Source organism: Arvicola amphibius, chromosome 13, assembly GCF_903992535.2.
Source record: "Arvicola amphibius chromosome 13, mArvAmp1.2, whole genome shotgun sequence".
Classification (NCBI taxonomy): domain Eukaryota; kingdom Metazoa; phylum Chordata; class Mammalia; order Rodentia; family Cricetidae; genus Arvicola; species Arvicola amphibius.
Window position 1 is genome coordinate 22,666,243 of NC_052059.1, and position 16,571 is coordinate 22,682,813.

A 16,571-nucleotide genomic window follows, 5' to 3' on the forward strand; every position below is an offset into this window, starting at 1 on the left:
TAGTTTAGAGAAAAGGAACAAAACCTATACTCAGTGGATCTGTTGGGATGAACATAATTTTATTAAACATGTATACCTTTCAGGCTTTTGGTAAGCTAGCCATCAGCATATTTTACAACAGATTTGCAAAGAAAATTTTACATTGCTTTTTATCATACAACAAAATCCTTCCCTACAATATTGTGTACTTTCTAGAACTACGCAAGAAAAAAACTCAAAGAAGGTAAATTATTTTATTTTATTAAAATTTTTTTTCTTTTTTTTCTCGTTTTTTTATTCAAGATTTCCATCTCCTCCCCCTTTTATTTTATTTATTTGGATTTTGGTAGATTGTGGTTAATTAAAACTGAAGAAAGCACTATAGAAAGAGCATAGAAGGAGTGATAATTATTTTCAAATACATATTTCAAAGAACCCCTTTGTAGAACTCTGTGTTTAAGACCTTGGGGAAGGAAGTGTCCCTGTCGGCCTCGGAGGGACGCACTGGCGCCAAGTAGACGCTGTGCCACCATCCGCGATGGGCAAGAGAGACCCCAACAAGTCGCGGGGCCAGATGTCCTCGTATGCCTTCTTTGTGCAGCCGTGCCGCGAGGAGCACAAGAAGATGCATCCCGACTCGTCGGTCAACTTTGCCGAGTTCTCCAAGAAGTGCTCCGAGAGATGGAAGACCATGTCTGCAAAGGAAAAGTCGAAGTTCGAAGATTTGGCCAAGAGCGACAAAGCTCGCTGTGACAGGGAGATGAAGAATTACGTTCCTCCCAAAGGTGATAAGAAAGGAAAGAAAAATGATCCTAATGCTACGAAAAGACCAACGTCTGCCTTCTTCCTGTTTTGCTCTGAACATCGCCCAAAGATCAAAAGTGAACACCCAGGCCTGTCTATTGGAGATACTGCAAAAAAATTGGGTGAGATGTGGTCTGAACAGTCTGCCAAAGACAAACAACCCTATGAGCAGAAGGCAGCTAAACTAAAGGAGAAGTATGAAAAGAATATTGCAGCAGACAGTGCCAAGGGCAAAAGCGAAGTAGGAAAGAAGGGTCCTGGTAGTCCAACAGGCTCAAAGAAGAAGAATGAACTAGAAGATGAGGAAGAGGAGGAGGAGGAAAAAGATGATGATGAGGAAGATGAGGATGGAGAATAAATGGCTGTCCTAAAATGTGTGGAGTGTATGTGCTCAGGCAACTTATTTTGCTAAGAATGTGAAATTCAAGTGCAGCTCACCATTAGCTTCAGTATAAAAACTACAGATTTTTGTATAGCTGATGAGATTCTTTGTAGAGAAAATACTTTTTTAAAAAAGGAGTTTGTAGCTTTTTGAGGGCCTACAACATACAGTTAGATTTAAAGCTTTTGATGTTGAATGTTCCTAAATATTTAATGGTTTCTTTAATTTCTTATAGTAGCCCAGCAAACATACATAGGAATTTGTACTACCAGTAATTTTTTAGGCTGTTGCATTTTCTCTTGTAATTTTTTAAAAAAATTGTAATAAAATAATATATATTACTTGAAAAAAAGATTCTTTAAAGGTATCATTTATGTATATAATACAGAGGAAATAAAGGTGTGCTCTGAGGTTCGCAGCCTGGTTAATAAAAAAGTTTAAGAATGGGCTGAAATGGAGGCTCAGGATAATTTTTCTAGAGTTTAAAATTAAAACTATATGACAGACAAGCTGTACAGTTCATCAGCTTTACTAGAAGAAGAAGATGAAGAAGAAAAGAAGAAATAACAAGCAAGCAAACAAACAAAAACCTGATTGTTTAAGCTGTCAGGCTCTTAGAATCTTTCCTTAACCTCTTCTGAGATGATGTGTGGACTTTTGGTACAGGAGTGTGCTTTAGATGTCAACTGGAACTCGACTCCAAAACCTTTATTTTGAGCAGTGGTAGTTTTCTGAAATGGTCTCCATCTGTTGCAAAAAGTTTCCTGATGAGACTAGAAAACAGGGACTTTGCTCTGAGATTGCAAAGCTACACCCATCAAATACCACTAATGCAGTCGCCTAAATACAATCTGGAAAAGGACGACACCAATAAACCTACTAACGTGGACAAGGAAAGCTTCTGAGGTCTGAAAGTCTGAAATCTACACAATGGACTACAGGCAGCGAAGGGTTTCTGGGAGCAGGAGAAATATTCTTCTGCAGGAAAAATCATATTAACTGATTATAAAATGAATATGAGATCCTACGAGACTGGCTTAAGCAATTTTCAGGGCTTATTATTAGAGATTCTCTGGACACATGGTGAGTACTTGGATGTAGGTTTTTAGGAAAGTTTGTTTTTTTTGTTTCTTGTTGCTCTGTCTTTTTGTTTTTAATTTCATTGTACAGCAACCAAAAAACGCACTGGAGCTTTGCTGCCTGGGGATTGAAAGTGCTTACTCTTCTTAAATGAATTATGGGAAGTTTCAGTTTCTCCTTTTCTCTTTCTTCATAGGCAATGCTATTTCATTGTTTCTTTGGCAATGTAGTTGGCTCTTTTAATCCTCTTTTATTGGAGATAAAATGAAGTAAAAATGTATTTGTTCTCCTCAACTGGGTTTTGAACAAAAAAAAAGACTGTTTAAGGAAACTAGCAGGAAATATGATCCAAAGAGAAAAATACTCACAATTTCTGCCAATTTGGTCAAACCCATTAGTTAGAGCCACAGAGACAGAGAGGGGAGGGAGGGAAGGAGACCAAGAGAGGGGTAGTTTCTCTTATTCTCCAATGCAGTCTCGACACTATCATTGACTATCATTCCTAATCCTATCAATTTTAAGACAATGAAGCTAGGTTTAAAAACTAATCATTTTTTAAAAGGACATTTTTAACATCCATCGGAAGCACCGCTTTTATTAACTTTGACTTTTGCTTATTTTGATGGCTGACTGCAGTTTCTGGAAGCCTTTCAAACGATTTCCTTTCTCTCTGTCCTTGAGAAGAGAACTCTCTTAACTGAGTTTATGTATACTCTCTACAGGATGGCAATTTCACATTCGCTGTTCTTTTCTCTGTAATGAGACGGCATGTAACTTCATTGTATCACTAATCCCCAAACAGGTATTCTCACGTGTACTCTCTTGATGTTATAGCTATTTACTCCAGGGTTGTATTCTTTGTATTGAGATATGATTGAGAGAATTCCTGAGTGCTTCTTTTGCCATGAGAAGACAAAAACTCTCCCCTTCAAATGTAAACATGACATGTTCAAAGCTCCTGGGTGAATGATGACAGTTTTTTTCTGTAAAAACATAGAGCAATGTTCTGAGACTTAGTTATTCAGAAAACTGAAACACCGAACAGCAAATTTAAAGCCTATATGCTTTACATAGGGCATCCAAGGCAAGTCTGAAGAAATTTATAAGACCCTATATGAAAATGAAAGGTAAAATGATTACTGAGGGTATAATTCAATAATAAGATACTTGACTAGCAATTATTTAACAAGAATTTAAATTCTTGTCTAAGGGCACAAAAATTATGTGTGCTCTGTGTGTTTGCATATGTATAATATAATCATAAATGTATATTTTATACAATTATACTTTAAATTCATATACTTTTAGTCTGGGAACACATCTCAATGGCAAAGTACTTACACTATATACCCTTGGTTCAATACCTAGCCGGTTAAACAAGGCACAGTGGTTTATGCTTTTTAATATAAACAAATTTGTAGATGAAGGCTGGAGGATCAGAAGCTCACGGTAATCTTCAGTTGTGTAGTAAGCAGTAAACCAGCCTCGGCTATGTGTAATCCTGTCTTACAAATAGTTTTACTTATTTCTCATCTTTTTTTCTTTTCTTTTCTTTCTTCCTTTCTTTCTTTCTTTCTTTCTTTCTTTCTTTCTTTCTTTCTTTCTTCATTTCTTCTTTTCTTTCTCTCTCTCTATTTTCCTTCTTTCCTTCTTTCTTTTTTCTTTCTTTCTACACATCTGTTATAAACCTATCATCTAAGTATCAATTATGTATGTTTGTTTGTGAATGTATGCATGTATGTTTATTTTACTATCATCTATCTATCTATCTATCTATCTATCTATCATCTATCTATCTATCTATTTATCTATCTATCTATCTCTCTATCTATCTATATCTATCATTTATGTATCATCATATCATGTGCTATCATATAAAAAAATATATATTATTCCTTTTATTTATCACCTAACAATGGAGTTATCTCTCAATCTATCTACCAATCCACTTACTTAGCATATATATGTTTGCATATTTTAGTTATGTATCATCAACATTTTAGATATGTAATATCATAGTATAGCTATATAAATCTGTGAACCACATGAGTATCCTTCTTGGATATAAATGAATTTTACATTCTGTTGTTTATAACTCCAAGGAAACATTTCAACACACATCCACAACTCCCATATCTCGTCTGTTTTTCTTAATGGATAGCCTTGGAATAGCAAAACTTTCTTTACATGAATTTACTATTCCTAAATGTATCTAATTTATTGTTGGAAACTTATACGTCCTGAAAATATTAAATAATAGGAGTCATATTATGTAGATTTAAAGTAAAATGTTTAAGGACATATAGATCTTTTTTTCTGTCTTCATTACCAGCCTCACTCGTGTCTTAATCACTGTTATATTGTTGAGTAAAACACCAGGACCAAAGCAGTCAAAGAAAGAAAGCATTTAACTAGCGGATTGCTTAACGTTTCAGGGGGCTAATCCTTGATCATTGTTTCAAGAGGCATTAGCTGGCACACAGAGTGTTAAGATATTATCTGCCATTGTTTTATCACCGAGTTGTACTCTAATGTGTAAATGTGCCACATTTTCTTTATCCATTCTTCAGTGTAGGGGTACAGCTTACTGATAGCAGCACTCTCTCCGGTGCTCTGCTTGCTAGAGGCAAATGCTCTCAACTAAGAGAGGCTTCCTGACTCAGCTTTAGCTGTAAAACCTTGCTGCTCTTTTAAGAGGTCCTGCCACAAAACACTTAAATGTTTATGAAAAGCTGACTGCATGCTTTTGGGTTTGCAGCCGTAGTAGGAAAAAAGCCACACTGTTTTAAAATGCCGGCTTTCTAGGCCATCCTGCAAGGGCAAACTCTGACTCGTTCAGGCAGGTGATCTGACTATGGAGCATTTAAGCGTGGTGTGTGAGATCACTGTTGCAGCTTGCTTGCTGTCAGGGACCGTGAAACACCATAAAGTTCTGGCAATAAACATGGCTCTGGTGGTACCGCTGCCATGAGCCTGGAATCTCAGAAAGCTAAGGAATGGGCTGGATTCAGCCTTCAAAGCCACAGTTTTAATCCTACTCATATTGCTTAACAAATTAAAGACTCATGTGGTCATAAAAAGAGAGTTATACAGTAAAGAGAAATTCAAAGATGGAGAAAACCTCTAAATGTTTTACAGTGTGTTAAAAAAATATATGTAAGTTTGGGAGTATAAAAAAAAAGGTTAAAGTACTTAAAATAAAAAAAAGAGTAGTTGGGTGTGGTGGTACACAACTTTAATCCCAACACTTGGAAGGCAGAGACAGGCAGATTTTTGTGAGTTCAATGACAGCCTCGTCTACAGAGTGAGTTCCAGGACAAAGATACACAGAAACCCTGTCTCAAAAAGCCAAAAAATAAAGATATAAGAAATAGAGGTTAAAATAAAGCCATGTAGAGATGAAAAATACACAAAGAGTCAGGATACTGTATGTTGTTATGTTCTCTTCTTCTCTTTGAATTGCTTGAATGCTGAGGAAGGAGCAAGAGCTGCTAAATTATATTTGTTTATAAATCTTTTTCTTGCTTCTGGCTCCCTTTCCAGCAGCTAGCCTCTCTGTTTCCTGTTTTCCATGAGAGGAATGTTGTTTGGGACGATGATCTGTAAGTTTTTCCGCTCAAATAAATAACCCTTTTTATTATCCCTAATTCTTAACTGGTTGCCAATTTGTTGCGGGGGCCACTTGTTCATCCCAGTTGCCCAGAACTAAAATAATCACACAGGAATTGTATTAATTAAATAACTGCTTGGCCCATTAGGTCTAGCTGCTTATTGGCTAACACTTACATCTTAATTTAACCCATCTCATTTAATATGTATATCACCACAAGGTCATGGCCTACCAGCAAAGCTTCAGCACATTTATCTCTCTGATTCTGCCCTTTTTTCTCACAACATTTAGTTCTGTCCTCCCCGCCTAAAGTTCTGCCCTATCAACAGGCCAAGGCAGTTTCTTTACTCATTAATGGTAATCACAGCATAAAGAAGGGACTCCCACATCACTGTATCTGACTCTGTTGGCTGCTTTTGAGACCCATTCCTTTCTTTGAGTTGCCTCATCCATCCACAATAGAAGACACGGTATCTAGTCTCACTCTAACTTGCTATACCATGGTTGGCTGATACCTGTGGAAGACCTGCCTGTATCTGAATAGAAACTGTGAAGGGGGAGTAGATGGACAGGAGCTAGGTCAGGAAGAAACTTGGGAGAAGCAAGAGAGGGAAAATATTGACTGGGATGTAAAGACAAATAAATAAAAGAAAACAAACAGAAGACAGTAATGGGATTAAAGGCATGTGCCACGATGCCTGGTTTTAATGTATGTCTTTTTATTAACAACATTATCTATTCTTTACTTATAATTTCAGGAACCTATTCATGCATTTGGATTTTACTTGCAAAGAATTATATAATATTCCTTGAGTCTTGATGGTGATATTATTATATAAAAACCTCAGTATTCATGAGAACTATGCAAGGACTGAATTGTATTCTGCATTTTCAACCTGATAATGTACTTAACATAAAACTCTGGGACTAGATACTTTGCAAACATCTAGCAAAAACCTTACTGAAGGTAAGTATTTCAGTGTTTGTCCTGAAAGCAAATTGTTTGCTTGCAGGAATTTTGTCTACTAAATTTAGAGTCACAAACTGTTATTAGGCCTATCTGATGTTCTCTCCTACAACTTCCATGGATTATAAATGTCTTTTAAGTCATGTACATTAAAAATGAATGTATCAGAACTGCCAGAATACCAGTATTTTCTTAACATCAATTGAGACGGCCTTAAAAAATGACTATAAATGCACAATTCTTAAAGCCACAGTTTCTTTCCTGTTGTCAGGGTGATTGAAAGCAACATTCACAAGCCCAGAGGCAAAATAGGTGATTTCTTCAGCACACTGAGTTAACTGTGTGCAGTAGTGAGAATAGATTTCCATCACCAATACAAGACTCATAGCTAGCCTTAAGTACACAATAGGTTTATGGCAAGTTTGGTAAGAGACTGCTGTATCTAATATCCCATAAAGTTCATTTAATTGTTTTACAACTTAAATATGAGGATGAAAGAAAATAGTTGAAGTCATTTTCCCTCTAGCAAAACCACAGAAGAGAAAGCACATTCTTTACTTGCTCTGACTTTATTACAAAACCTCCAAGTATGCGTATAATAATAAACATGCCCTTTTTATATGATTAATTCTATTGACCAATGTAAGGCGAATAAAAGGGAATAAAAATTTGAGGCTAAATGTCTCCAAAAACATTTCCTTAGTAAATACACATCGCACCTTTTCATTAATGCTGAGGAGCACAGTTTCCAATCCATAAGAACAATGTGGTATATTGTAATAGACCAGAAGAGATTTATTGGATGAGCTCATTCTAGAAGGAACCATGTTTATGACTTTCCTTGAAAGACAGAGTGCTTTCCTTATTTACTCAGAGGGACCAAAACAACTGTTACATGAAGCTAGACCAGTATCACCAATGGGGAAATAGGAACTGTAGTAAAAAGATACTTTGCTGCATTACAATAAATCCATGTTTATACTGAGAAGATAGTACAGGAAATGGAAACATAAGTCTCAGGAAACTGAGGAATAAATACACTAGACATCAAATATGATGTAACACATACATTTTATTCTATTTTGCTCACTGATAAATGACTTGCATTATTAAAACCAATTTAAATAAAATTGTTTCCAAGATGAAACTTGATAATAAATTGAACTTGGGTAATTTTGACATAAACTTGCACAAGTTTGAGATTTTAGACTTGTGCAAGCTTATGTCAAAATGATTCAAGTTCAATTTAAAAACTTTTGTTTTACTTTTGTGGAGAATAAAACATTTGCAGTCTTGAATAACATGAAATAATAACCCCTAGAGATGAAGCTATAATTTCGTAGATATTTTCAGTGAGTGATGCAAGAAAGCTCTGGCTGGATTTGGAGATAAACACTGCCAGTATACTATTGCCTGTAGAGGGGATAATATAGAAAAAAATAGAGATAATTTAAAGGACCTTTATAACTGAATATTTTCTCAGATTTCCCTTTTACTAACATTATGAGACACATGTTTATTAATTTAATCTCAAGTATAACTGTTTTCTTTATCTACTAAAAATATCACCTCAGTGCACCTGAATTACCTTAAAATACATTGCTGTGAGTATACAGAAATTGAGAAGTTCTAAAGTGAATTTGCTCAAATATATCTGTTACTGTTAGTTCCATATCATGACCTAAACTTTGTTCTGTAACAGAGAAAATGTAGCTTTATTTTCTAGACATGATTTTGTACAGTGTTTCACAGTTTTTCATAGGCCTAAAAAAACAAAATAGAAATCATCACCTTGGTTTTTGCTTATTATTTCATTATTCTAAAAAGCTACCACAAAGGTCTTTCATTTAAACCAGGAGTCATCTATTACCACTGCCAATTGTATCAGTTTGTGTTCTAATATGGGAATATTCACTGAAGGAAAAAGGCTTCCAAAATTACAGGTTGCAATTCATTCTACATACTTATCAGCAACTTTTTGCTTCAATTCTTAGAGCATCTCAATACTCTGATCATCATCATGGCCCCTTCTCCAAATTAAAATCCATAGACTTAGTGCTACTTAGAAAAATCTCTTACATGAACAATGAAGTGGTTTTATAACTTGGTATTCATGCTGACCTTTTCAAATTTTTAATAGGAGTGACTATTGAAGAAGTGTAGCTCCCACAGTAAATGAACAAATCATAAAATAATGAAATTCACTCAGATTATTAATATTTTTCTGTTGCCACATGCTCTTAGAGCACTTTCTACATCCATGTACCCAAGAAAGTTGTGGTTTGGGATATAAAATCTGAACAAAGATGGGAATAACTTAAAGGTTTTGGATGGGAACACTAACACAGGAGAAGAGCTGAAAGAGTGCCGAGTCTAACAGAGTGCTAAAGGAAATGAGAATGGAATGTGGTTTTCTTCCTAGCTTCAGGCCTACAGAGTTGTAAAAACTATGAATCTTTGATGTTTATATTCGCAATAATATTCCCCCAGTCAAGTTATTATCTGTGTTTTTCTGTGTGAACAGTGGACTTTGTAAAGTTTACCCTTTTTGATCTGTTTTTCTTTGCGGACTGTTTTTCCTGTTGATGACCAGGAGCATGTCATGTCACTGTCACTCCGCAGACTTTACCACACATTAGTGTTATCTCGAGCTGATGGCAAGAATGAGGCGAAAACACAAGGCCCCGAGAGTATGACAAAATGGAGGTCCAGGGTCATGGTGGAAACGCAGATTGTCAGTCAGCTCTGTTGTTCATTAGACATTTATAGAATTTGCTCTGTGTCCTCTTAGATTCCTGGTTCTAATATTTGGAAAATATGTATCAATGCCTTGAATATCTATGCTAAAATCTTAAAAGCTATTAGTGACTCTCCATCTGTAACATGGAAATCCATTCCCCAGTCCCCAGTGTTATTGCAAAGATTAATTATGATGATGTACACAATGCTCACAAAGGGACTGGCTTATAATGAATCCAGACAAATAAATAATTTTCTTTTTTAATTCATATTACTGAAGAGACTGATTCAATTTTCAGGGACTCAGAATAAAATGCAAAATCATAAAATAATACATAAATGGCTAAACAAGCATACATTTTACAATATATTTTTAAATCAATTTGATCTTTGTTCTATAGAAAAAATTATTGATACTATCCAATAAAAATATTGTGAAGCTACCAAAATAGTTAAGTGTTAATACTGATTACATTTATACAAAGGACTCACTTGAATGTCCTAATTTTAAAATTGGCATCACAAGTCTACATAAATTCTGTGTTTGAATTATCAAAACAATTATATATGCTTTTGCTATCATTCTCATTTAAAAATACACAAAATGTTAAAAATAATATGAGTGACTTACATGGGTATCCATGTAGTAAAGGGCTGCTTGTTTGTTTCCCAACCTCCTGGCAGCTCAGACCTGAAATAACCACACAGAAACTGTATTAAGTCACTGCTTGGCCTATTAGCTCTAACTTTTTTATTGGCTAACTTTTACATCTTAATTTAACCCATTTCTATTATTTTGTATTTTACCACAAGGCTTGTGGCCTATCGTTAAGAATGTCTGTCTTCCGCAGCAGCTCCGTTGCTTCTCCTGACTCTGCCTTCTTTCTCCCAGCATTCAGTTTAGTTTTACCCATCTATCTACCCTATCAGGCCAAGCCAGTTTCTTTATTAAACAGTGGTATTTACAGCATACAAAGGGGAATCCCACGTCACATCCAGAATAGAAAATAAAAAGCAAGCACAAGCTAACTATGAAGAAAAAAAGAGTAGTGTAATATACAGGTTAATCAGATTGCTTAGATTGATAAAAAGAAGAAAAAATGAAAAAGTGACATGTAAATAAAATAACACCAAACTATTCCATTTATTTCTCTTTCAACAGTATTATTAATGTCCTTATTTAAATAATCACAAGGAAGAAGCTCATTAGTAATTTCTGTGATACTCATTGTATGCTTTTCTTATTTAATAAATAATTTTTCTGGTAGTAGAAATATAAAATAGTCATTTGTTCAAAACTGGAAAAATCATTGTAAAAAAATCAAGTTGTTCAGTCTAATATCAGTATTGCCAAATAAAATATTGCTTTAGCATAAATTGTTAGTATATTTCTGTACAAATTTTGAAGGTAAACATAATTAATCACAAATTCCTCCCCCATCTCTCGTGTATGTGTATCTTTATGAGTATGTGTGATTGTATTCACTCCTCTCTCTTTATTGGGTCTGAGTATTTATTCTGCATATATCTGTGTGTACTTGTGCTTGGTATCTGAAGGTGTCAGAAGAGGATATCACATCTCCTCTAATTAGAGTTACATGTTGTGAACCACCATGTTGGTGCTGGGAAGCCAACGTTGGTCCTCTGGTAGAACAGCAAGTACTCTCAATTTCTGGACCATGTCTCCAGACCCAGGCAGTTTCATCTAATATAAATTTAGGATGCCAGTCATTAGCATGGTCGTTAAAACCTCATCATGTTTTAATATGCATACCGTACCTCCCAGAAATTTTTCTTGAACTAATTTTTCTATTTCCTTTTTTGAGATTATAATATTAATACAGGTGCAAAATTGTACATGTGTCAGAATATTCTGTATTTGCCTGTGATAGTAGAAAATTAGAGACCTGTAGAGTAAAATAAATTATATAGCCATCCCATGAGACTCTTGGTAGCTCATAAGTGTCATGGGTTAGCTATATAATCAGCTACTGTCAGAATGTTATGGGTGTTATCACTTTGCACAGGAAATAATATTGGTGCTAGTAGGTCCTCAGTCTCATTCCCAGCATCCATGGTGATATTCAACCTTTTAAAGTATGTGTGTGTTATAATAATGAATTTTTATTTTGGAAGACTCATCTGTAAATATTGACTCATCAAATTGTGGGATGAAAACTTTTGCTCAGTATTTTTAAAATCACTGTTTTTTTTTAAAAGTTTTATGTTTTAAAGATGTAAAACTTACCTATTTGTTGTGTCTTATCAACAGATATCTTTATGTCAAACTAGGTAGAAAGGCAAGTTTGAAAAATAATAATTAATGTATTAAGAAATCAATACTTGAAACCAATTACAAGTGATAAGCAATCAAACTGCTTTGTTGATTTTTTTAGAGCCTTTAAATTGGCCAGGATTAAATTGATTCATCTGGTCATCTGTGGAAGCAATTCTTTTCATGTGAGTTTGTAAGAGCTAGCATGACAGACTCGTGACTCCCACCACTTCCCAGTGCCTTTCACATCCTGACACTGGAGAAAGACAAGAAGATATTCACTCCTTTTGCATCTACAGGACTTACTGGATGTTGAGCAAGTGTGCTACTAGCTAGGCAGGGAAACCCAGCCTTGCATTTGCTCCTGAGCCACCATAATAACCCCAGAGCATCTCCAGACATTATTGGCTTTTCACCAGATCCCTGCTCTACGCTTTCCTTTTCACAGCTTACCGTGTGTTGATTACTTGTATGTTACTCATTACACAAGTGAGTGTATCTATAACATCTGTCTCAGGATTCAAATACTTTTCTAGGTGGGCAATCTTCTGTCACACATGGTAGATGATTTAAAGAGATGGTGAGAGAATAGGGCAAACCACTGCTCTACTGCCTTGCTGAGCCTTCCTTCCATGTTATTGCTCACGACGAATTCCCCTATCAGACCTAGACTGATCATTATACTATGATCTGTGAAACTTTCTTTTTCTCCTATCTCCTGACTATATGCTTCTATCACAGTACAAAGGCACATTTGCAGTGGCAGAATTATTATGTTTGATGGGATACAGCCTACTTCCTGCTACCACCCGTTGGAGATGATAAAATTTAAACTCCAAAATTTTGGAGCTTATCTATTGCAGCAGGTGGCAGTATGCAAACTAGTGTATTGTCTATTCTTCTTGGTTAAATGAATTACAACAGCCTAATTAAGACAAATATATTGCTTCTGGAGATTATTGCTGAGGACTTTCCAACATTATTTTAACAAAGCACCATCTCAGTTCCTGTAAACAATAGTATTAAATAAAACCCTGCCAAAAGTACAATAAAATTAGTTTTAAAAAGTATGTTTTCTTTCATAAAAACATTCATATATTTTAGCCACATTTATTTGAATTACATTCACAAAATTGTAATATTAGTATGTCCTTTAATTTTGAATATTCAAAGTATTCTTACATAATTATCATAAATATGTGATGGCAATAAAAATTGTGATTTTTCACTTTCTGCAAACCACATTATTAAAAAATTTAGAATGATACTTTTTCAAGAAAGATGAAAATATTTATATTGAGTGCATTAACTATCTATTTCATTGAGATTGTTTTTCTACCACTGCAAATAGATTCAAAAATCAAATCATTCTTTATAAAACACATGCATATCTTTTTTGATAACCTGTGTCACTTTCATTCTTACTGTAAACAGTTTATATTTCAATTATTATAATATTTAAAGTAAGTTTTAATCAAAATTCTGGAGGTTTTCTAGTTAGATGTTTTGGTGAGTTTCCTCAGAGTGAAGCTAACCTAACAATATATTTGCATATTCATTCATTGTTGAAAGTTAAGTATTTTTTCTTTTAAGTGGGAGATAAGTTGTTTGGAGTTTGTAGTAACATCTGTGTATTAACATTTCCCTGACTGTAGTAACTCTTTACAGTTTAAAAAAGGTAATCAAGGGGGAAAATGTAGTAGAAAGGTTTGAAAGACCTCCAAGTGCAATATATGTGGCTTAATAAGCCACAGTCTGGTTCTTAAGTCTGAGCTTCACTCTTTTCAAGCACACTCTAACAAATAAATTCATTAATTTTAGTATTTCATTTCTTTATATATTATGTGTGTTCATGTGCATATAAGACATCCATTTGGAACCCCCCCCTCTCTCTCTCTCTGTGTATGTGTGTGTGTGTGTGTGTGTGTGTGTGTGTGTGTATGTGTGAACAGGCTCCCATGGATAATTTTTGAGAACTGTTTTCTCTTTTCACCATTTTCAACTAATGGGAAACAAACAAACAAGAACATTTTCAGGGTTGGTGGCAAGGGGCATAATCTACTGGGCCACACAATCAGTCCCTTAAATGAGTGTTAAAGACTAAAATAAATGTGTGTATATATGTATACATATATATGCTATAATATATAAACAAATTGACATGCTTTAAGAATTAGCTTTTATTCTTCTGGACTCTGATAGTCCAGCCTAGTGCTTGTCGTGGATCTCTGTATCTGCTTCCATCAGTTGCTGGATAAAGTTTCTATGATGATAAATAAGGTAGTCATCAATTTGATTACAGAGGAGGGCAAGTTTAGGTATCCACTCCACTACTGCTTAGTGTCTTAATTGGGTTCATTCTTGTGGATTCCTGGGAATTTCCCTAGTGCCAGGTTTCTTGCTAGCCCAATAATGTCTCCCTCAATCAATATGTCTCTTTAATATATCTCTTTTCTTGCTTTCTCTCTCTGTCCTTCCCCCATCTTGACCGTACCATTCCCGCACGTTCCTCCCTCGTTCATTTTTCTCCTTCCCCTTTCCTTCCATCTCTCTTCTTTCACCCATGTTCCCAATATTCTCAGATCTTGTCTATTTCCCCTTACAATGGGGATCCATGCATGTCTCTTTTAGGGTTTTCCTTGTTACCTACCTTCTCCAGGGTCATAGACAATAGACTGGTTATCCTTTGCTTTATGTATAATATCCACTTATGAGTGAGTATATGATGTGTATGTCTTTCTGAGTCTGAGTTAACTCATTCAGATTTTTTTTTATCAAGTTTCATCCATTCGCCTGCAAATTTCAAGATGTTATTTTTTTTTTACCTCTGAGTAGTACTCCATTGTGTAAATGTACCACATTTCTATACCCATTCTTTGCTTATAAGCATCTAGATTGTTTCCACATTCTGTCTATTACAAATAATGATCCTGTAAACACAGTTGAGCAAATTTCCTTGTGGTATGAGTGTGTATCTTTGAAGAATGGGAGAAATGATCATATGAGCAAAGAGGTCAAGACCATGATGGCGATACCCACATAAAAAGATGACCTAAACTAATGGGAGCTCACTGACTCCAGACTGAGAGTGGAGGAGCCTGCAGAGGCCCAAACTAGGCCCTTTGAATGTGGATGACAATTGTGTGACTGAGGCAGTTTGTGGGGCCACTGGCAGTGGAACCAGGATTTATCCCTACTGCTTGAACTGGCTTTTCAGAGCCCATTCCATTTGGAGGGATACCTTGCACATCCTTTATAAATGGATGAAGGTTTAAATCCTGCCTCAAAGTGATGTTTCAGACTTTCTTGACTCCACATAGGAAGCATTACTCTCTCTGAGGTGTAGATGGCAGAGTGGGGTGGTATAGGAGAAGGTGGGTTGGGGAATCAGGAGGAGGGAAAGAAAAGGAAACTGGGGTAGGTATGCAAAATGGGAAAGTTTGTTCTAAAATTAAATAAATAAAGAGATCTCATAATTAATTAACTTTTATTTATTCAATGGTGAATATTTTAAATGGTTATTGCAAGAAGTATAATTAATACTATGAAGCTTAAAATTTAAGGAATAACTTTGAGTTTCTCTCTATTTAATTTGATATTGACTGTCAGCTTGCTGTAAATTGCTTTTATTATATTTAGAAATGCTTCTTGTATACCTGATCTGTCCAAGACCTTTATCATGAAGGGGTGTTAGATTTTTGGCAAATGCTTTTTCAGTATCTAATAAGATAATCATGTGTATTTTGTTTGTTTCTTTGTTTCAATTTCTTTACATGGATTACATTGACAGATTTCTGTATGTTGAACCAACTCTACATCACTGGGGTGAAGCCTATATGGTCATGGTGGATAATTTTTTTGATGTGTTCTTGGATTTGGTTTGGCATTATTTTATTATTTTTGCATCAATGTTCATGAGGGATATGCATCTGTATTTCTCTTTCTTTATTACATCTTTGTGTTCTTTGGGTATCAGGGTAATTGTAGCCTCATAAAAGGAGATTGACACTGTTTCTTCTATTTCTATTGTATGTAACAGCCACTTTGTAAATCAGTATGGCAGTTTCTCAGAAAATTGTGAATCAGTCTATTTCAAGACCCAGAGATACCACTCTTGGGCATATTCCCAAATGACACTCAATCATATCAAAAGAATACTTTCTCAATAATGTTCATAGCAGCATTATTCATAATATCCAGATGTGGAAACAACCTAGATGCCCATCAGCTGAAGAATGGATACAGAGAATGTGGCACATTTGCACAATGGATAATTATTCAGATGTAAAAGGCAATGACATCATGAAATACACAGGCAAAGGGGTAGAATTAGAATAAAACATCCTAAGTGAGGAAACCCAGATGCAGAGAGACAAACATGGTGTGTAATCACTCCTAATTGGATATTATATGTAAATCAAAGTATAACGAGACTACAGTCCACAGCTCCAAAAGGCACATATGAATTGCCATAAGAAGAGGATTTAGATGAGATCTCTGGGTATAGGGGGATAGTAAAAGGGAAGGAAAGGGGAATGAGATCATGAGGGATCAGTATGGCCAGAGTGGGGAGGGATGGAGTAGAAGAGCAATAAAAGAGATATTGTGATAGAGAGAAACACAATGAAGTTAGGGAGAAACCTAGAGCAAGGAAATTTCTAAGAATCTAAAAGGATTATCCCTGCTCAGACTTCTAGCAATAGTGGAGAGGATACCCAAACTGACCTTCTCCTGT

The 16,571-nt window shown here is 35.3% G+C and overlaps 1 protein-coding gene across 1 annotated transcript; it reads left to right on the plus strand.

Moving 5' to 3' along the window:
* Positions 1-517: 517 nt before the first annotated feature.
* On the plus strand, positions 518-1,141 carry LOC119800374 (high mobility group protein B2-like). The gene has a single exon (XM_038310538.1). The coding sequence runs from the start codon at positions 518-520 to the stop codon at positions 1,139-1,141; it is 624 nt and encodes a 207-aa protein (XP_038166466.1).
* The last annotated feature ends 15,430 nt before the right edge of the window (positions 1,142-16,571 follow it).